The following is a 22,857-nucleotide window of genomic DNA, read 5'->3' as shown; positions in this document are numbered from 1 at the left end:
TAGTGAGTACAAGTGAATGATTTAGTACAAATGACATTAGGAAATATTGTGGGAGAATGATCTCGTAATCACGAAACTTCTAAATATCGGAGTGTGGTGTCGTCTTGACTTGCCTTATCTGTCTCATAGGTAGATGTGGCATCTTCTCTGGAAGTACTCTTCCTCCATCCAGGGGTGGTATCTTTAACTGGTGGAGATGCACAAGGTAATGTATCAATTTCACTTGAAGCTTACTTGTAGTTTCAGGCTTGGTCAAGCGCGATACAAACCATGTAGTAGGAGTCCCCCAAGTTGCCGAGCTAGGGGGTCTGCTGAAAGAGGTGACAGACAAGGTAAGCAATCAGAGCTCCGACTGATTGTTCACCTTCTCCCCATCTTGCAGCAGCATGAAGGATAAAGAGAAGAAAAATAAGAAGAGATGATATGAGATACTTTTGCTTTTGAAGAAGTAACTTTCCACAGGCTTATTCTTGAACTGAGCTGGAGGGTTTTCTGGTTTCCTCCAGAATATAAGGCCGACTGAAGAATTTGAGGGTCAAAACAAGTCCATCAAATCTAGAGTACGTTCCACCCTGCTGATATGGGATACTTTTGCTTTTGACAGAGTAATGGATGTATCGGCACGTGTGCTGTTACGCTTGTCTCCACATGCTTCCTTGTATCCTTCGCACTTGCCCTATCTGTTCCTCAAGCAGATGTGGAATCTTCCCTGGAAACATAAGATGTTGAAGATGAGTACTCAAGAGCAATGTCATGTAAGTAATCAGGTAAGGGGTTCCAGGCAGTCAGTTCCTGGCTGGAAGCTTGATTCCAAGTGCTGACTGATTGCTCTCTTTCTCCTTGTCTTGCAGGTAAAAACAAGGCTAAAGGAAAAGACAGGGAAAAAGCATGATATGGGATACTCTTGCTTTTAACCCTGATGATATGAGATATTCTTGCTCTAGTATAGCTTGTTTGCAGAGGTATTATCGGGGGGAAAGAAAGCTGAATATTTCGAAAGGCTTCGTTGGGAGTGCCCTCTCAGATATGATGAAGGGTTGAGCATTTTTGCAGGTCTGCCTGTCCGTTGGGGATGGAGGTCGACATATATAGGAGTCTCCCTAACAAGTAGTAATGCTATTCCTTTACCCTGCTTGGTCATAGCACGGTAGTGGGAGCTGCTAGTTTCACATGTTTTAACTCTGTCAGAGCACTTTGAAAAAGTGGTCTGTGGTATCTGGCTCTCGAGATTCGGAGAACGATGCCTCTTCGATTTTTGAGAAAGCAATCATGTTGGGGGTCTGGCTCTCGAAGATTCGGGGAGCAGTGTCTCTTCGATTTTTGAGAAAGTAATCATGTTGGGAGTCTGGCTCTCGAGATTCGGAGGGCGGCGCCTCTTCGATTTTGGAGCAAGCAATCTTGTTGGGAGTGTTTTCTCGAATGTGAGTAAAGGTTGGGCATGTTTGCTAGTCTACCTTGCCATGAAGCACAGAGGTTGACACATAGGGACTTTCCAATTATCCAGCAATGGTACTGTTCCTTTACCCTCTCTTCGATTTTTAAGAAAGTAGTCATGTTGGGAGTCTGGCTCTCGAGATTTGGAGGACGGTGCCTCTTCGATTTTGGAGCAAGCAATCTTATTGGGAGTGTTTTCTCGAATGTGAGTAAAGGTTGGGCATGTTTGCTAGTCTACCTTGCCACGAAGCACAGAGGTTGACACATAGGGACTTTCCAATTATCCAGCAATGGTACTGTTCCTTTACCCTCTCTTCGATTTTTAAGAAAGTAGTCATGTTGGAAGTCTGGCTCTCGAGATTCGGAGGACGGTGCCTCTTCGATTTTGGAGCAAGCAATCTTATTGGGAGTGTTTTCTCGAATGTGAGTAAAGGTTGGGCATGTTTGCTAGTCTACCTTGCCACGAAGCACAGAGGTTAACACACAGGGACTTTCCAATTATCCAGCAGTGGTACTGTTCCTTTACCCTTGTGGGTAATAATATGGTAGCTAGACCTTCAAAATTTATGGGTCTAAACTTTGTTAATGCTGTTTCTTTGCTATTCTTTTACCCTTCTTGGTCAGAGCGATGTAGTGGGAGCTGCAAGCTTCACGTGCTCAACTTTGGCAGAGAACTTTGGCAAAGTTATATGTGGTACCCATGAGCTATTGTTGCGTGTGGGAAGTGGGTGATTGAACAGTAAGATTCATGTGTTTTCTACTTCCCCAGAAGTCTTCGACAGAATGCCCATAATTTCCGCAAAGCTGAGTGTGCGTGTGACAAGTGCTGACAAGGCTGGAAAAGTAGGTGCCTCTTCGATTTCTGAGATCGGCCCTCGTGGTCTCTAGGGAGCCCAGCTTTTGAGAAAGCGAGCGCCTCTTCGATTTCTGAGATCGGCCTTCTTGGTCTTTGAGCAGCCCAACTTTTGAGAAAGCAAACGCCTCTTCGATTTCTAAGATCAACCCTCGTGATCTCTAAACAGCCCAGCTTTTGAGAAAGCAAACGCCTCTTCGATTTCTGAGCAGGCGCCTCTTCGATTTCTGAAGCTCCGTCGAGTGCAGATTTTTATAGGGGCTGGCATTAAGTTCCAAAGCACACTTGAATCTCCACCAGTAGAAGCTTCATTCTTGCACTTCTAAGATCTTGATTTGTCCGACCTCTTCTCTCTTCAACACCTTTGAAAATGTCTGGCCCCTCCGACCGTCGTTTTGACTTGAACCTTGTTGAAGAGGCAGCCCCGCCTTCTCCAGACAACATATGGCGCCCATCCTTCGTCTCCCCTACTAGTCCTCTTACCGTTGGGGATTCCGTGATGAAGAATGATATGACCGCTGCGGTGGTGGCCAGGAACCTTCTCACTCCCAAAGATAACAGACTACTTTCCAAACGGTCTGATGAGTTAGCTGTTAAGGATTCGCTGGCTCTCAGTGTTCAGTGTGCAGGTTCTGTGTCTAATATGGCCCAACGCCTATTTGCGCGAACCCGCCAAGTTGAATCATTGGCGGCTGAAGTGATGAGTCTCAAACAGGAGATTAGAGGGCTCAAGCATGAGAATAAACAGTTGCACCGGCTCGCACATGACTATGCTACAAACATGAAGAGGAAGCTTGACCAGATGAAGGAAACTGATGGTCAGGTTTTACTTGATCATCAGAGATTTGTGGGTTTGTTCCAAAGGCATTTATTGCCTTCGTCTTCTGGGGCTGTACCGCGTAATGAAGCTCCGAATGATCAACCTCTGATGCCTCCTCCTTCTAGGGTTCTGTCCAGTACTGAGGCTCCAAATGATCCCCCTCCGGTGCCTTCTCTTTCTGGGGCTGTACCGACTGCTGAGACTTCTCCTAAGCAACCTTTGTGAAGGCTCCCTCTTGTGTGTTTATTTTGACTCATGTATATGTACATATTTGTAGCTTATCGGGGATATCAATAAATAAGCTTTCCTTCATTTCAACGAATTGTGTTAAATACACCAAAGCCTTCTTCGCTAAGTTCTTTGAATTTTCTTTTGTTGAAGCTTGTATGTTGAAGCTTTCTGAGTGGAGCATGTAGGTTGGGGTAGTGTTCCCTTAATTTCCCGAGTGAGGAAAACTTCTCGGTTGGAGACTTGGAAAATCCAAGTCACTGAGTGGGATCGGCTATATGAATCTTAGAACGCCATTGTGCTCGATCCTGTGTCATGTCCTTCGTTAGATCCAAGTACTCTAAGTCTTTTCTTAGAGTCTCTTCCAAAGTTTTCCTAGGTCTTCCTCTACCCCTTCGGCCCTGAACCTCTGTCCCATAGTCGCATCTTCTAATCAGAGCGTCAGTAGGCCTTCTTTGCACATGTCCAAACCACCGTAACCGATTTTCTCTCATCTTTCCTTCAATTTCGGCTACTCCTACTTTACCCCGGATATCCTCATTCCTAATCTTATCCTTTCTCGTGTGCCCACACATCCAACGAAGCATCCTCATCTCCGCTACACCCATTTTGTGTACGTGTTGATGTTTCACCGCCCAACATTCTGTGCCATACAGCATCGCCGGCCTTATTGCCGTCCTATAAAATTTTCCCTTGAGCTTCAGTGGCATACGGCGGTCACACAACACGCCGGATGCACTCTTCCACTTCATCCATCCAGCTTGTATTCTATGGTTGAGATCTCCATCTAATTCTCCGTTCTTTTGCAAGATAGATCCTAGGTAACGAAAACGGTCGCTCTTTGGTATTTCTTGATCTCCGATCCTCACCCCTAACTCGTTTTGGCCTCCATTTGCACTGAACTTGCACTCCATATATTCTGTCTTTGATCGGCTTAGGCGAAGACCTTTAGATTCCAACACTTCTCTCCAAAGGTTAAGCTTTGCATTTACCCCTTCCTGAGTTTCATCTATCAACACTATATCGTCTGCGAAAAGCATACACCAAGGAATATCATCTTGAATATGTCCTGTTAACTCATCCATTACCAACGCAAAAAGGTAAGGACTTAAGGATGAGCCTTGATGTAATCCTACAGTTATGGGAAAGCTTTCGGTTTGTCCTTCATGAGTTCTTACGGCAGTCTTTGCTCCTTCATACATATCCTTTATAGCTTGGATATATGCTACTCGTACTCCTTTCTTCTCTAAAATCATCCAAAGAATGTCTCTTGGGACCCTATCATACGCTTTTTCCAAATCTATAAAGACCATGTGTAAATCCTTTTTCCCATCTCTATATCTTTCCATCAATCTTCGTAAGAGATAGATTGCCTCCATGGTTGAGCGCCCTGGCATGAACCCAAATTGGTTGTCCGAAACCCGTGTCTCTTGCCTCAATCTATGCTCAATGACTCTCTCCCACAGCTTCATTGTATGACTCATTAGCTTAATACCCCTATAGTTCATGCAATTTTGTACGTCGCCCTTATTCTTGTAGATAGGCACCAAAGTGCTCGTTCGCCACTCATTTGGCATCTTCTTCGTTTTCAAAATCCTATTGAAAAGGTCAGTGAGCCATGTTATACCTGTCTCTCCCAAAAGTTTCCACACTTCGATTGGTATATTGTCTGGGCCTATTGCTTTTTTATGCTTCATCTTCTTCAAAGCTACAACCACTTCTTCCTTCCGGATTCGACGATAAAAAGAGTAGTTTCTACACTCTTCTGAGTTACTCAACTCCCCTAAAGAAGCACTCATTTCATGTCCTTCATTGAAAAGATTATGAAAATAACCTCTCCATCTGTCTTTAACCGCGTTCTCTGTAGCAAGAACTTTTCCATCCTCATCCTTGATGCACCTCACTTGGTTTAGGTCCCTTGTCTTCTTTTCCCTTGCTCTAGATAGTTTATAGATATCCAACTCTCCTTCTTTGGTATCTAGTCGTTTATACATATCGTCGTAAGCCGCTAACTTAGCTTCTCTGACAGCTTTCTTCGCCTCTTGCTTCGCTTTTCTATACCTTTCACCATTTTCATCGGTCCTCTCCTTGTATAAGGCTTTACAACATTCCTTCTTAGCCTTCACCTTTGTTTGTACCTCCTCATTCCACCACCAAGATTCCTTTTGGTGTGGGGCAAAGCCCTTGGACTCTCCTAATACCTCTTTTGCTACTTTTCGGATACAACTAGCCATGGAATCCCACATTTGGCTAGCTTCCCCCTCTCTATCCCACACACATTGGGTGATTACCTTCTCTTTGAAAATGACTTGTTTTTCTTCTTTTAGATTCCACCATCTAGTCCTTGGGCACTTCCAAGTCTTGTTCTTTTGTCTTACTCTTTTGATATGTACATCCATCACCAACAAGCGATGTTGATTAGCCACGCTCTCTCCTGGTATAACTTTGCAATCCTTACAAGTTATACGATCCCCTTTCCTCATTTGAAGAAAATCTATTTGTGTTTTTGACGACCCACTCTTGTAGGTGATCACATGTTCTTCTCTCTTCTTAAAGAAGGTGTTGGCTAAGAAGAGATCATATGCCATTGCAAAATCCAAGATAGCTTCCCCATCCTCGTTTCTCTCCCCAAAACCATGGCCACCATGAAAACCTCCATAGTTGCCTGTCTCCCTGCCCACGTGTCCATTTAAATCTCCTCCTATAAATAACTTCTCCGTCTGAGCAATTCCTTGCACCAAGTCTCCAAGATCTTCCCAAAATTTCTCCTTCGAACTCGTATCCAACCCTACTTGAGGTGCGTACGCACTAATCACATTGATAAGTTCTTGTCCTATTACAATCTTGATTGCCATGATTCTATCTCCTACCCTCTTGACATCTACAACATCTTGTACCAAGGTCTTGTCCACGATGATGCCAACACCGTTTCTCGTTCTATTTGTGCCCGAATACCAAAGTTTAAACCCTGAGTTTTCTAGATCCTTTGCCTTACTACCAACCCACTTAGTTTCTTGTAGGCACATAATATTTATCCTTCTCCTCACCATAACTTCCACTACTTCCATAGATTTTCCCGTTAAGGTTCCTATATTCCACGTTCCTAAACGCATTTTGATCTCTTGAACTCTACCCTTCTGTCCTAGCTTCTTCACCCTCCCCCGTCTAATAGGATCAAAGTACTTCTTTTGTGTGTCCCGGGTAAAGTTGATAGGAGCATATGCTCCCAAACAACTTTGAGTGGAGTCGTTCGAAAAGAAGTTTCTATGGCCCCCTTGCTCATTTAACACTGCATCCGGGTGCCGATGGAGATACAGCGACCCTTGCTCACTTATCACTGTGCTCGGGCCACACAGCGCGCCACTTACGGGTGACGCCCTAGCTTTAGCGCGATTTTGTTCTGGATTCATTTTCATAAGGATTCGACGTGATCATCATAAAACCCATGACTTTCAAAGCCTAGTATATGGTGAACCAATAAACTCTTTAACAACATTAAAGAGTAGTAAAGATTTAGAGTTTCTTTACCCTTGAAGCTCATCCTTGTTTACACAAGGGATTCACTCAAGTGGAGGGCCTTCAAGTCACCTCCTAGCTCCTTGGATATTGCTTGTGATTTCCTTCTCCTTTTGTGCTCCTTTGGACTTTGAGAATGTAAGGAAATGATCTCCAAAAACACCAAAGATTTGGTGTCTCTAAGTCTCCACACCAAGGGTTAAGTGTGAAGATGAAATGGATGACTTAGGGAAGAAGAGATTGCTAGATTAATCTCCCTAAGTGGCCGGCCTCTTTAGAGAAATAGAGAGAAAGTGTTTCACCTCATTTCACCAAGAAAAACCCTAATGAGAAATAAAGCTATAAAGTTCCTTTTATACTTCATTTCAAGTGAGTGGCAAACTTGTAATTAATCCAAGCTTGCCCATTCACCTTAATGGCCGGCCATATTAATGTTATTGGGCTATTTGCCCATTTTGTTTTAGTTGTCATACAACTTAAACATAATGGGCCTTTTGGACCAAAACGCTTTTGGGCCCCGAAACCCAAAACCAACATATAAGCCCAATACGAACCTTTCGTAAAATTAATTAACTAATTAATTAATCTTGACCATTCTTCAATTAAACCATTTAATTGCATATCTATTTCATTTAATTTCTTCACTATCACCCTTACTCGGTGTACGATCCATTAGGTTCCAATTAGCGAGGTAGTGGGTGATTGTTACTCTTAACGATCGATTGTGAATTGAAACCACATTTCAATTCTCCCTTTTATGATTAGTGTTGCCTAATCATTAGGGCTTCCACAAACCATGAATGACACCTAGCAGTATGTCATGGTTACCCAAGCTAAGTAGAATTGGTTGGAGAACCTATCCAGTTACAACTACAATGCAATACGGTCATTCTCTAATACAATACTCTTAATCACATTGTTTGAATGATAGTTTGTTTCATGTCTACTATCCAATGCGATACTTCTCTGTATGATTCCTTTGAATATGATTTGGAACAAACTTCCTAAGTCATATTCATTTGCTTTGGCCAAAGACTTTAGAATCATATCTTAGAGTATTCTCCTTCCACCATGGAAGGTTAGAGATCCCTTGTTGTGCATTCATATGCCTACACGACTAGATAGCTTGACCCCAACAATGCCGTGGACACTCCGATGGAATGCCGTTGACATGATCAAAGATCAAGGACCTAACCATTAGACATCTATGATGCCTCAGGTCAAATGACTACTTTGCATATTGCAACTTTCGAGTTCTTACATGCCATGTATGTTCGAACTCTCTTTTGATCGTTGTTCAATGTACTCGATTACTCTTTCGAGCACCTATGTGTTTGTCTTAGTGTCCAACACCAAATGACTTGAGACTAGTCATACTCATGCTTGAGTCAACATAACACATACTAGCCTTAGCGGATTGTCAATGCCCAATCGGCAATCCTATGGCTAGGAACGTTTTAGGAATGAACATAAGAGAATGGTCTCGATAATCTAACTCACTTAGATCACTTGTCTCTTAGATCAAATACATCCCTAGGATTCCCTTATTGCTTAAACACATGATACAATAAATAGTGATTAACAATAAGCTTTGCCCTTCATTAAACATATAAAAGTTTAATACATTAAGTATTCCAAAAAGCTATTACATCAAATGAGTGGCTTTGTGGGCATACTTCTAACAAAAACTACTTCATGTATTACAGTGTTTCACCAATAAATGAAGGGTGCTTGTTACACTGAACTTTGATCAAGGGCTCCTATAGGGTAGGGAAAGTGGAGGAAGAGCCTTTCAAGCGTCCTTGGTGAAACGTTCGATCTGTGCTTTCATTTAGCCTGATTGAAGCAGTAACATTATCTGTTTCTCAGATTCCTCTACCTCGGTCTCTCTAGTCAAAGTTGAAGTCTTCTTCCCTTCGGCTATCTCGGGAAGAATTGTAGGGACTTGTTCCACCAAATCTAATTCCATATTGTCTTTCGGCTGCCAAACTTGAGATACATTTCTTTAAGCATTGGCTACCTTATTGCAAAGGTGATCCATGAGTCCATTACGTTGTTACCGGCGTTTTTGTGACTTGGACCTTGCAATGTATGCACCGACAAGAACATTGTATTCATACCTTCATGTATCTTCGGTGGCTTGAATGTCCTCTATGGAGTTGATGCGCTCGTGTCCTAGGGGTGGAAAAAAAAAACCTCGAAAATCCCGAACCGTCCCGAAATTGAATTGAAAAACGTCCGAATCGAACATCTCGACACGTTCGGTACCTGAAATCGAAACAATCCCAAAATGTTAGGTATGGGATTCTCTCTCCTCTTTGTAATAATTCATGAATCCCAATCCAAATTGATATTTTATATATATTTCTTTATGGTTTTTTATATTAGCACCCCATAAAATGTTGAATGTACCCCACATTAAAATTTAATATTAATGACTAATTTACTCTACTATGTAATGACAATTTTGACCTTATTAGGTTTAAAAAATAATAAAAAATTTATAAATACACCCCAAAATAATAAAAAAATTATAAATACACCCCAAATCACTTTTAACATATTATTTATCTATTTCAACTATCAAAACCCCTCCCATTCTCCATTGTTGAATAAAACCCTAAGCAATGAAACTACAAACATGTTGATTGAGAAAAATAATTTTTGACGAATGGAACACGAAATCGGTGTTTCGAAAGCTTTGAAATCAGTATTATTGTTATTGAAAAATGTTCAAATGAACCTAAACATTTTTTGAAATCATTCGGCAAACTAACGTTCAGATAGTTTGAAATCATTCGGCAAAATAAAAAATGAGTGTTATAAGATTTGAGAAATGTGGGGGTGTGTAGAAAATATAAGGTGTATATTAAGAATGTGGGGTGTGAGGGTATTATGGGGAAGGAAGTGAGGTGTATTAAGATAATTTTTAATTGAAAAAGTAAATGTGGGGTATATTAAGTATGTGGGGTTTATTCAACAATTTGTGGGGTGCTAATATAATAAGCCTTCTTTATTTCTTTTTAATTTTTAATTTACCAATTACTTGGACCGTTGGATGCTTGGATTGGTTGAGATATAATCTTAACCATCCATTGCAAATTAGGTTGGAGCCCAGACATCCTCCTCTCTCATTCACTCTCTATCTCTCTAGGCTTTAACACTCCGCGACACTCTCCTCAAATCCGCTCATCTCTCTTGAATCCTCCTTCATCCACTTTGATTCGACTCCAGCCAACCATTGAGCCACAAGAAAACCACACACATTCAAACACACACTAAAGGTAAATATTTTGTAGGGTATTCTTTCTTTTTTGGGAGTTTTAATGGAAAGCCCGCGATACTGTTCACTTTAACAAAAAACCACATTTTTACACTAAAAATCAAACCTAATACTATTCACTTTACCTTTTATTTTGTCCTTATCATTAAAACTCAAAATTTTCAGCCATTTTCATTAGTTTTTCTTTGTTTTTTTTGGAAAACGTGATTTAGGATTTTCCTAAAACGAATGGGCTGGAGGTTTTCTGGGTTTCTGGGTTTGGGCATGTTTGCTTACATTCAAAAAACCTAGTGAGGGTTTGAAGAGTGGAGAGAGAAGACTCTGTTTTTCTTGCAGTTTGGAGATTCAAGTTGCAAAGAATTGCAGTTATAGAAGGGATGTTTTTTGTGGCGCCACCAGTAGCACCGTCACAATTGGTTATGATTCTTGGGGCTAAAAAATAGGGTCTTGGGTTACAGAAGCTTGGAGATTAAATGACTAATGAGGCTAATTAATTTGGACATCATGAAACTTAAAAATTGTAATGTGTAGTTGTAATCTAAGCTATCACAAACAGGTGGGCATCTTTTATTCTTTCCAAAATCCAAAAAAAATAAAAAAGCCCAACAATTTGAGCTTCAACTGCAAAAAAGAATAAAATAAAATAAAATTGGGCCTCAATCCCGAACCGGCCCAAAATCCCTAAAAACTTTTGGGCATCCCGAAATTGAGGAATCCCAAAAAATTGGATCGGTTTTCGGGTTGTTGAATTCCATCCCAAAAATTATTAGTTTGGAATTTGGGCTTTGGGTTTCAGTTCGGGATACCGACCCGAACCAGCCCTACGTGTCACCCCCTTGGAATTCAACGAAATATTCATCATAAAATCCCTTGTCAAAGTCAAGCCGTCTGATCTTCAAGCGGCGACCCTAATTTGCAAAATAGTAAACACTCCTGACGGGCTTTGCGCTAAACCTTGATTAGACGGCTCAGATGTTTTGAGATTCTAAGATGACCTGGAAGAATGAGACAAACTAGATGAGCGATTAGCTTTCAGCTTTGTGAGGTTAACTTCTGACTTACATCGACTACACAATACTACCAGTTCAAGTAGGAGGTAACAGAAATCCTTACAACCAAACCAACCAACCATTAGTGTGAAATATTCAATCAAAATTAACAAGAAAACGCAATTTTAGAACAAGTTCACAAAACCCCTTTTGCATGGATCACAACGAGATGAGAGAGAAATGTTGTCTCTCTCTCACCATTCAACGACGCTGGAAACGTTAAGGCCCATGTGGAGGAATATGACTATCATAGTATCCTAGTATTAAGTGGCAAAAGAAAATAATCGAAGAAAAAAAACATAAGGCAAAGGGCTACAGGGTGTGTTTTAGCCGTTAAGGTTTGATTATTCTAACTGTTTAGATTTTCTTTTAGTTTCAACCGTTTATTCCATATACCACTCATGAAGTCATGATAAGTATTATTGAAGAAAGATTGCTAAAGTGTACGTAAATTGTATTTTTTTATAATATATATAATGACATATTTACACTAAGGAATAAGAGAATAAAGTTGTTACGAGTTTGTTATTTCTGAATAGGAACCTAAGATCTCTTAATTATAAGTAAAAATAAGTACACTAAATCGTAGTATTAAGTGACATTTATATCTATATTAAAGTGTGTAACTATTTGGGCTCATTCCCCATTTTTTCTATTGTCAATTTCTTGTTTTATATTTGGTTATGGCAATCACATTTCTTTATCTGAACCGAGTAAGATGGAGTTTTATTTTTTCAAGAGGAGTTTTGAATAAAATGATATATATATATATATATATATATATGTAATTTGGTTCAAATTCATCATTTAAGAGAATCAAATTTAAAACCTCTCACTTAATATTACTAGTCTATATTGCTAAGTGGTAGCAATGAAACTAAGTTATGGATTAAGACAAATAAAGATGAAGTACTCGTTATGTGCTAAGCGATTAGTTATTAATCCTATCTTTAATTCTTTTGAAGTCTTTTGAAGTTTTTCCTTGCCATGAGTAAAAGAACATGAAAAAGTTGTAGTCAGCAGCTCAGGTCTTCTCGAGGGTTGAATTACACGTGGAATGAAAGTGGGCATCGCCAATATCATGAGGGCACTTTATCTCTCTTTTGTGAATTATTTCTCAATTTCTTAATAATCCTTATGGAAATACTAGTAATGTTCCTACCATTGATGATAGAGTTGTGCCTCACGGTGACAAATTTTCAAATATAATTAAAAAATTATAATTATGTTTATTTTTTAGTTTAAAATTCAAATTCACATTTTACAAAAAGTAATGCTAGGTAGACCAATTTTTTAGACCAAATTTGCAAATCATATCCATATGATGTGTTACCAACAGAAAATAAGCACATTAATCTACACTTAAGTAATAATTCAATCACCGGATTATATGGTTTTCCAAACTTGGTCTCCCTAGTATTACCAACAACTTTTTTTTATGATTTTATAGGACTTACTTGATTTTTAATTACATCTTGGAGAATGATTGATTTCAATGGGTTAGTAGGTTGGTTTTGTTATTGGAATTGCAGGTCTCAATACGTATTTTGTTCGTATATCGTATCCTCATAGTCCTTTCGAAATATTTATACGAGGCACTCACAACAGGACTAACCATTCGAGATTGGATCAAATGAGCAGAGGATATGACACATGTCACTTATATGGTAGTGAGATGGGCTTGCGCCATATGTGGGCATCATGCCTTGCCTCCCAAGGCATTGCTGAGATGGCAAATAACAGAAAACGAACTAACTGTATTACTATCTTAACCAACCTCACCCAATCCTAATCACCAAAATCGCCTCACGACAGAATGTTGATGATTCTGCTAATTAACGAAGTCTAGGGGCAAAAGTTGAAACTTCTCTTACTATATAAGTAAATAAAAGCAGAGCAGTACACACCCACACATTCTCATGCATCGTCGTCTTCCTCCCAAAGCCTCAACCTTTCACAAGAATTAGTATTGCAGAAACCCTACATTCATCAACTCCATCAAACCCCATTTCCCCGAAATCCAAGTAACCCACTTTCGTTCTTCAAGATTTCATCTTTGTTGTCTCCAATGGCGACTTCTTCGACTTCTTCCTCCCACCAAGATAACCCACAAAAGGTCCAATTCCCGTTGGACTCCGCCGCGTACAAAGACCTCCAAGAAATCGGCTCTGGCGACAAGGCCGTCGTCGTCTACAAGGCCGTCTGCGTCCCCATGAACTCTGCAATCGTCGCAATCAAGTCCGTTGACCTCAATCAATCCACGGCCGATTTCGAAAGCAAGCTACGCGATACCAAGACTCTGTCTCTTTCCCACCACAACATTCTCAGCGACCATTGCTCCTTCACCACCGCCGACCGCCGTCTCTGGGTGGTTATGCCGTTCATGGCCTTCGGCTCTCTAATCTCCTCCTCTGCTTTCCCGGAAGGATTACCAGAGCCCTGCGTTGCTGCTGTCCTGGAAGAGACGCTAAACGCCATGTCCTATCTCCATAGTCAGGAACAAGTCCACGGCGACATCAAACCCGGAAACATCTTGGTTGACTCTGATGGGTCTGTTAAGCTCGCCAATTTCGGGGTCTCTGCTTCTTTCTACGGCGCCGATCATTCAACTGGGACAAACGACACTTCTGCAACGCCGTATTGGGTGGCGCCCAACGGAGGTGGATGCAAGGCGGATATCTGGGCATTTGGGATCACGGCTCTGGAATTGGCTCTCGGCGGCCCTCCCGTGTCTGACCTGCCGCCGTTTTTAGAGTCTCAGATTCTGAAGGTCAAGAACAGGTTCCCGTTTTCCGATTACAAAAACATCATCAAAGATTTCAAGAACAAGAAGTACTCAGCGGATTTCAAGGACATGGTGCGTTCTTGCCTTGATCTGGACCCGGAAAAGAGGCCGGCGGCGGAGACGCTGCTGAAGCACTCGTTTTTCCACAACTACAGTGGCAAGGATTTTCTGGTGGGGACTGTGCTTCCGCATTTGGAGAGCGTTGAGGAGAGGTTCAAGAAAAGAAACAGGGGTTTGGGTGACTTGTTGGGCAAGGAAAAATATGAACTAAGGGCTGAGAATATGGGGTTTAGCGGATGGAATTTCAATGAGGACGACTTTGTTTTCAACCCGGTTTTTTCCACTGAGTCGTCTTCTACTTCCAGCTCTGAGTCTTCTGGCGGCGGCAAATCCCCGCTGTCAATATTTGCAACGAGGTTGGCAAAGCATTTAGAGATTGTGGTGATGATTATTGATCTGTTGAAGGGAGCAGTTGAGGTGAGCACACAGGATCAAGTAGAGATTCAGAGGCTGAAGGGTGAGTTGGAGATCAAGAAGGAAGATATTTTGCAGTTCCAGGATAACTTGGAGAGGTTTGTTTTGGACCTGGCTATTCCAGCTGCGTCGTCTTCTACTTCCAGCCTTCCGGCTGAGTCTTCCAACCGCGGCAATGCACGGCTGGTGGAATTGCAGGAAATTGCAAGAAATTTGGACCAGCAGATGGAGAATGTGCAGAGCATTATTGGTCAGTTGGGACAATCAGAAGAGGTTCAGCTGCTGAAGAGTGAGTTGGAGTCTGAGTACGACAGATGTGTGAACTTTCAGGTAGAGTTGGAGGTGATCATGCAAAAGTTGTACACTGATGAAAGTGATTAGTAAGATTTTTACAGGAAACTGCATTTGCAAGAGAGTTTGCTTTTTGAAAAAAATGGTGAACCTTTGGGATACTTTTTCATGGTTAGGAGAGAGAACTGAGTTTTAGAGCATTAATATTCAAGTGTTCAGATTCTGATTACATAATTTGGGATTTGTCATTTGTAAAGAAGCGAAGAATTAATGATCATTTGATGTTGGATTGATGGTTACTGTAATTTTCTTCCCATACTCTTTTGCTAACATTGAGAGAGAGAGAGAGATTGATTTTATTCAGAATGTGGAAACTCATAATGATTACACTAGGAATAATATACAAAATGAGTTGATACAAATTTTAGCGCTTCAGAAGGGGTGGGCGGGTGTAACCAACTAGTTAAGAGCATGTACCTCTAGAACAAAAGTCTTAAGTTCAATTTATTCCCTCCCCTACGATCGTTTGTATAAAATGAAAAACTCTGATAGTACAAAATCATTGAAACTTGTCATATATGGTTCTCCATACGATTTGATAAAAAAAGCTCCCCATATGCAAGCCATCAAGAATCATAGAGCCAACTTCCGAAATTTGAGACGTGCTTTGTCATAGTTTTTTCTTTTTGGTCCAAACCATGACGAGGGAGAAGCCCATCAAAGACATGATCAGAGTCTGCAGATCACAGTAAAAATAGTGAAGATTAAGTGACATGATTTAATTGGTATAAAAAGAAAACAAAATTGGTATATAAGCCCAGATATTGACTCACAGATATTGCCGGTGGCACTCCAGCAAGCGGATCTTGGAAAAATCTATTTGCAACGGCAAGGGCCAGAAGACTGCTTTGCATTCCTGCAATGAGTTAGTTCAAAATTGGACATAATACTCCCACCATCCATACAGGTTAGTTTTGTTGCTTTGGAAACAAGTAATAATTTTGAGCCTCTACCAATTTAAGTGCTTCTGTTCAGTAACAATATGGGCAGTAATATATACATTTATGAATTTTTGCAAAAATTCAATCGATACTAAAAGAGAAAAACGCCTTAAAACACTGCTTGATTTGTTTAATTTCACTTGTGCCATGTTTCACACGTGTTGGTCATCTTGCTCCCTTCTTTTTGTTTTCACTCTTCCGGACCCTTCTGGTTTATTTTAACCCAGAAATCGATTGGCGATTTCAATTCCGCTTCGTGAGATCTGTTCGATCTTTGCTTCCTCATCTGTTCAATCTCCTCGCCGGGCCATCGTGCTCCCAATTTAGCCTTTGACAGGTAATTAAATCTCACTTCTTCTCAACTACCCAAAAGCCAAATATTTGAATTTTTTTTGTTTTTGTTTTTGTTTTTTTTTGTTTTTTTGTGCTTTGTAACTTCTTTGTTGAAATTTGGTGGTGAATTCGGTGGTTCATGTAATCATCTTTAATAATTTCTAATCAGATTACAGAAAATTAAAACACACCTGTAAATTTGGGGAAGACAGGAGTGAAACAACTGGAATTTTGGGAAGCACTGTGCTTCTGGTTTTCATCGGGCAGAAGGAAGACGAAGTGGGAGAGGAAGAGAGGGAAAATATTTAAGTTTTTTTTTTTTAAAAATTTTGTTATTGTTTTTTTAGAGGAAATTTAGAGAGTCCGGAGGCCATTGCATATCCCAATTCCCATAAACCTGCAGAACCAGAAAAAATAATGCATGGGCGTGAAAGTTCTTTAGTCATAGAAACGAGGGAGGAGAGAAAGCTTTAAGCGGAAGCAGCACTTTGTAATCTGAATGAATGTCTTAATCCAAAATAGGAATAGAGGTGTTGTTTGTTCATTACCGTGCATTATATGAAAAAAAGGCCTTAATCCAAAATTGACAGATTTGTAGTCACTCATTACTCCATGTTTATGCAGTATACTGCATCTTTTCAAAGGCTTGATGGACATCACCTTTGTTACATATTCAAGGGGCTATTTTGGCATTATCAACCCCATTCAATGTTGATCAGAGATGTTTTGTAACCCGCGGCATCGCGCGGGTTTAGCTGCTTGTTTTACCTAAATTAGTAGAGGTGTGTGCCATTGTCACAGTGTTTTTTTCCGCAATGTCATATCTAACTGCGCATATAAGCCACTTAGGAAGAAGGAATTACAATAACAATAGGTAAAAAGCTCAAGGAGCTACAACGTTAAAGCACTTATCCTCCCACACCTAAAGTAAACCACATTCTTAAATGGTTACTGGATTTAGTTCCTTTAAATAGACACTTTGTTGGCCAACAGAAGATAGAAAAAGTAGACACCTTCCTTGACAATTCACTTCGTGACAATCAGTCTCATTTTCGAACAGAGGTCTTGATGATGATCAACATCTAACAATGTTTAAAATCACGATGACTGCTAGCATTAATCGCTCACCCATACAAGCTAACATAATTGTGGAACCAACGAGTTCTAACTGGATTCTGCTTCTTGTTCATGTATCTTCTTTTGGTGAGCTGTTTTTCAAAGTACCTAGTTTTAAGAATCACACAAACCTGACAAGTAGGCCTTGGAACCAAAACTTGGTATGTAAGCCAACTTGATAAAAGGTCGTACCCAGTGCACAAGGCTTCCGCTTTACGCAGGGTCTGGGAGAGGTGAATGTCAGCTAGCCTTACCTCCAACTTGATCAAGCCAAATAATTCAGCACTCATTTCCTCAACTGGTTCGGTTAGGAGAACACCAAGCAAAGTTCTGACAGGAATTATATTTCAGCTAGAGTGTAATTTTACTTACAATGCTCAATTTAACATTCATTGTCGATCATATTTATCGTGTCGCATATCCATCTAATTAATAATAATTAACAAGCCATGTAATCGTATTTTGAACATTGCATATTGTGACTAACGGTAATTCTGCACAACGATTGTTTGTCATGAGCACGGTCGTATTCTAGAAAGTTCTTTGGCAAACGTGATTTAGGGTTTTCCTAAAACGAATGGGCTGGGGGTTTTCTGGGTTTCTGGGTTTGGGAATGTTTGCTTACATTCAAAAAACCCAGTGAGGATTTGAAGAGTGGAGAGAGAAGACTCTGTTTTTCTTGCAGTTTGGAGATTCAAGTTGCAAAGAATTGCAGTTATAGAAGGGATGTTTTTTGTGGCGCCACCAGTAGCACCGTCACAATTGGTTATGATTCTTGGGGCTAAAAAATAGGGTCTTGGGTTACAGAAGCTTGGAGATTAAATGACTAATGAGGCTAATTAATTTGGACTTCATGAAACTTAAAAATTGTAATGTGTAGTTGTAATCTAAGCTATCACAAACAGGTGGGCATCTTTTATTCTTTCCAAAATCCAAAAAAATAAAAAAGCCCAACAATTTGAGCTTCAACTGCAAAAAAGAATAAAATAAAATAAAATTGGGCCTCAATCCCGAACCGGCCCAAAATCCCTAAAAACTTTCGGGCATCCCGAAATTGAGGAATCCCAAAAAATTGGATCGGTTTTTGGGTTGTTGAATTCCATCCCAAAAATTATTAGTTTGGAATTTGGGCTTTGGGTTTCAGTCCGGGATACCGACCCGAACCAGCCGTACGTGTCACCCACTTGGAATTCAACGAAATATTCATCATAAAATCCCTTGTCAAAGTCAAGCCGTCTGATCTTCAAGCGGCGACCCTAATTTGCAAAACAGTAAACACTCCTGACGGTCTTTGTGCTAAACCTTGATTAGACGGCTTAGATGTTTTGAGATTTTAAGATGACCTGGAAGAATGAGACAGACTAGATGAGCGATTAGCTTTCAGCTTTGTGAGGTTAACTTCTGACTTACATCGACTGCAAAATACTACCAGTTCAAGTAGGAGGTAACAGAAATCCTTACAACCAAACCAACCAACCATTAGTGTGAAATATTCAATCAAAATTAACAAGAAAACGCAATTTTAGAACAAGTTCACAAAACCCCATTTGCATGGATCACAACGAGATGAGAGAGAAATGTTGTCTCTCTCTCACCATTCAACGACGCTGGAAACGTTAAGGCCCATGTGGAGGAATATGACTATCATAGTATCCTAGTATTAAGTGGCAAAAGAAAATAATCGAAGAAAAAAAACACAAGGCAAAGGGCTACAGGGTGTGTTTTAGCCGTTAAGGTTTGATTATTCTAACTGTTAAGATTTTCTTTTAGTTTCAACCGTTTATTCCATATACCACTCATGAAGTCATGATAAGTATTATTGAAGAAAGATTGCTAAAGTGTACGTAAATTGTATTTTTTTATAATATATATAATGACATATTTACACTAAGGAATAACAGAATAAAGTTGTTACGAGTTTGTTATTTTTGAATAGGAACCTAAGATCTCTTAATTATAAGTAAAAATAAGTACACTAAATCGTAGTATTAAGTGGCATTTATATCTATATTAAAGTGTGTAACTATTTGGGCTCATTCCCCATTTTTTCTATTGTCAATTTCTTGTTTTATATTTGGTTATGGCAATCACATTTCTTTATCTGAACCGAGTAAGATGGAGTTTTATTTTTTCAAGAGGAGTTTTGAATAAAATGATATATATATATATATATGTATGTAATTTGGTTCAAATTCATCATTTAAGAGAATCAAATTTAAGACCTCTCACTTAATATTACTAGTCTATATTGCTACGTGGTAGCAATGAAACTAAGTTATGGATTAAGACAAATAAAGATGAAGTACTCGTTATGTGCTAAGCGATTAGTTATTAATCCTATCTTTAATTCTTTTGAAGTTTTTCCTTGCCATGAGTAAAAGAGCATGAAAAAGTTGTAGTCAGCAGCTCAGGTCTACTCGAGGGTTGAATTGCACGTGGAATGAAAGTGGGCCTCGCCAATATCATGAGGGCACTTTATCTCTCTTTTGTGAATTATTTCTCAATTTCTTAATAATCCTTATGGAAATACTAGTAATGTTCCTACCATTGATGATAGAGTTGTGCCTCACAGTGACAAATTTTCAAATATAATTAAAAAATTATAATTATGTTTATTTTTCAGTTTAAAATTCAAATTCACATTTTACAAAAAGTAATACTAGGTAGACCAATTTTTTAGACCAAATTTGCAAATCATATCCATATGATGTGTTACCAACAGAAAATAAGCACGTTAATCTGCACTTAAGTAATAATTCAATCACCGCATTATATGGTTTTCCAAACTTGGTCTCCCTAGTATTACCAACAACTTTTTTTTATGATTTTATAGGACTTACTTGATTTTTAATTACATCTTGGAGAATGATTGATTTCAATGGGTTAGTAGGTTGGTTTTGTTATTGGAATTGCAGGTCTCAATACGTATTTTGTTCGTATATCGTATCCTCATAGTCCTTTCGAAATATTTATACGAGGCACTCACAACAGGACTAACCATTCGAGATTGGATCAAATGAGCAGAGGATATGACACATGTCACTTATATGGTAGTGAGATGGGCTTGCGCCATATGTGGGCATCATGCCTTGCCTCCCAAGGCATTGCTGAGATGGCAAATAACTGAAAACGAACTAACTGTATTACTATCTTAACCAACCTCACCCAATCCTAATCACCAAAATCGCCTAACGACAGAATGTTGATGATTCTGCTAATTAACGACGTCTAGGGGCAAAAGTTGAAACTTCTCTTACTATATAAGTAAATAAAAGCAGAGCAGTACACACCCACACATTCTCATGCATCGTCGTCTTCCTCCCAAAGCCTCAACCTTTCACAAGAATTAGTATTGCAGAAACCCTAGATTCATCAACTCCATCAAACCCCATTTCCCCGAAATCCAAGTAACCCACTTTCGTTCTTCAAGATTTCATCTTTGTTGTCTCCAATGGCGACTTCTTCGACTTCTTCCTCCCACCAAGATAACCCACAAAAGGTCCAATTCCCGTTGGACTCCGCCGCGTACAAAGACCTCCAAGAAATCGGCTCTGGCGACAAGGCCGTCGTCGTCTACAAGGCCGTCTGCGTCCCCATGAACTCTGCAATCGTCGCAATCAAGTCCGTTGACCTCAATCAATCCGCGGCCGATTTCGAAAGCAAGCTACGCGATACCAAGACTCTGTCTCTTTCCCACCACAACATTCTCAGCGACCATTGCTCCTTCACCACCGCCGACCGCCGTCTCTGGGTGGTTATGCCGTTCATGGCCTTCGGCTCTCTAATCTCCTCCTCTGCTTTCCCGGAAGGATTACCAGAGCCCTGCGTTGCTGCTGTCCTGGAAGAGACGCTAAACGCCATGTCCTATCTCCATAGTCAGGAACAAGTCCACGGCAACATCAAACCCGGAAACATCTTGGTTGACTCTGATGGGTCTGTTAAGCTCGCCAATTTCGGGGTCTCTGCTTCTTTCTACGGCGCCGATCATTCAACTGGGACAAACGACACTTCTGCAACGCCGTATTGGGTGGCGCCCAACGGAGGTGGATGCAAGGCGGATATCTGGGCATTTGGGATCACGGCTCTGGAATTGGCTCTCGGCGGCCCTCCCGTGTCTGACCTGCCGCCGTTTTTAGAGTCTCAGATTCTGAAGGTCAAGAACAGGTTCCCGTTTTCCGATTACAAAAACATCATCAAAGATTTCAAGAACAAGAAGTACTCAGCGGATTTCAAGGACTTGGTGCGTTCTTGCCTTGATCGGGACCCGGAAAAGAGGCCTGCGGCGGAGACGCTGCTGAAGCACTCGTTTTTCCACAACTACAGTGGCAAGGATTTTCTGGTGGGGACTGTGCTTCCGCATTTGGAGAGCGTTGAGGAGAGGTTCAAGAAAAGAAACAGGGGTTTGGGTGACTTGTTGGGCAAGGAAAAATATGAACTAAGGGCTGAGAATATGGGGTTTAGCGGATGGAATTTCAATGAGAACGACTTTGTTTTCAACCCGGTTTTTTCCACTGAGTCGTCTTCTACTTCCAGCTCCGAGTCTTCTGGCGGAGGCAAATCCCCGCTGTCAATATTTGCAACGAGGTTGGCAAAGCATTTAGAGATTGTGGTGATGATTATTGATCTGTTGAAGGGAGCAGTTGAGGTGAGCACACAGGATCAAGTAGAGATTCAGAGGCTGAAGGGTGAGTTGGAGATCAAGAAGGAAGATATTTTGCAGTTTCAGGATAACTTGGAGAGGTTTGTTTTGGACCTGGTTATTCCAGCTTCCTCGTCTTCTACTTCCAGCTTTCCGGCTGAGTCTTCCAACCGCGGCAATGCACGGCTGGTGGAATTGCAGGAAATTGCAAGAAATTTGGCCGAGCAGATGGAGAATGTGCAGAGCATTATTGGTCAGTTGGGACAAGCAGAAGAGATTCAGCTGCTGAAGAGTGAGTTGGAGTCTGAGTACGACAGATGTGTGAACTTTCAGGTAGAGTTGGAGGTGATCATGCAAAAGTTGTACACTGATGAAAGTGATTAGAAAGATTTTTCCAGGAAACTGCATTTGCAGAGAGTTTGCTGTTTGAAAAAATGGTGAACCTTTGGGATACTTTTTCATGGTTAGGAGAAAGAACTGAGTTTTACAGCATTAATATTCAAGTGTTCAGATTCTGATTACATAATTTGGGATTTGTCATTTGTAAAGAAGCGAACAATTAATGATCATTTGATTTTGGATTGATGGTTGCTGTAATTTTCTTCCCATACGCTTTTACTAACATTGAGAGAGAGAGAGAGAGAGAGAGAGGGAGATTGATTTTATTCAGAATGTGGAAACTCATAATGATTACACTAGGAATAATATACAAAATGAGTTGATACAAATTTTAGCGCTTCAGAAGGGGTGGGCGGGTGTAATCAACTAGTTAAGAGCATTTACCTCTAGAACAAAAGTCCTAAGTTCAATTTATTCCCTCCCCTACGATCGTTTGTATAAAATGAAAAACTCTGATAGTACAAAATCATTGAAACTTGTCATATATGTTTCTCCATAAGATTTGATAAAAAAAGCTACCCATATGCAAGCCATCAAGAATCATAGAGCCAACTTCCGAAATTTGAGACGTGCTTTGTCATAGTCCTTTCTTTTTGGTCCAAACCATGACGAGGGAGAAGCCCATCAAAGACATGA

At 40.3% G+C, this 22,857-nt stretch overlaps 2 protein-coding genes and 1 long non-coding RNA gene across 3 annotated transcripts; all 3 read left to right on the top strand.

Moving 5' to 3' along the window:
* Positions 1-13,040: 13,040 nt before the first annotated feature.
* On the top strand, positions 13,041-15,032 carry LOC114824551 (serine/threonine-protein kinase BLUS1-like). Its single transcript, XM_070820465.1, has one exon. It carries the CDS (start codon positions 13,252-13,254, stop codon positions 14,821-14,823), a length of 1,572 nt encoding a protein of 523 aa, XP_070676566.1. The 5' UTR covers positions 13,041-13,251; the 3' UTR covers positions 14,824-15,032.
* Positions 15,033-15,962: 930 nt separating this feature from the next.
* LOC139195138 (uncharacterized) lies at positions 15,963-16,650 on the top strand. The gene is made up of 2 exons (XR_011579772.1): positions 15,963-16,071; positions 16,237-16,650. It is a non-coding gene; the product is annotated as an uncharacterized lncRNA (long non-coding RNA).
* Positions 16,651-20,423: 3,773 nt separating this feature from the next.
* Positions 20,424-22,407, top strand: LOC103433051 (serine/threonine-protein kinase BLUS1-like). The gene has a single exon (XM_070820325.1). The coding sequence runs from the start codon at positions 20,635-20,637 to the stop codon at positions 22,204-22,206; it is 1,572 nt and encodes a 523-aa protein (XP_070676426.1). The 5' UTR covers positions 20,424-20,634; the 3' UTR covers positions 22,207-22,407.
* Positions 22,408-22,857: the final 450 nt, after the last annotated feature.

This window comes from Malus domestica, chromosome 04 (genome assembly GCF_042453785.1).
Source record: "Malus domestica chromosome 04, GDT2T_hap1".
NCBI classification, from domain to species: domain Eukaryota; kingdom Viridiplantae; phylum Streptophyta; class Magnoliopsida; order Rosales; family Rosaceae; genus Malus; species Malus domestica.
This window is presented reverse-complemented; position numbering and strand designations above follow the sequence as displayed.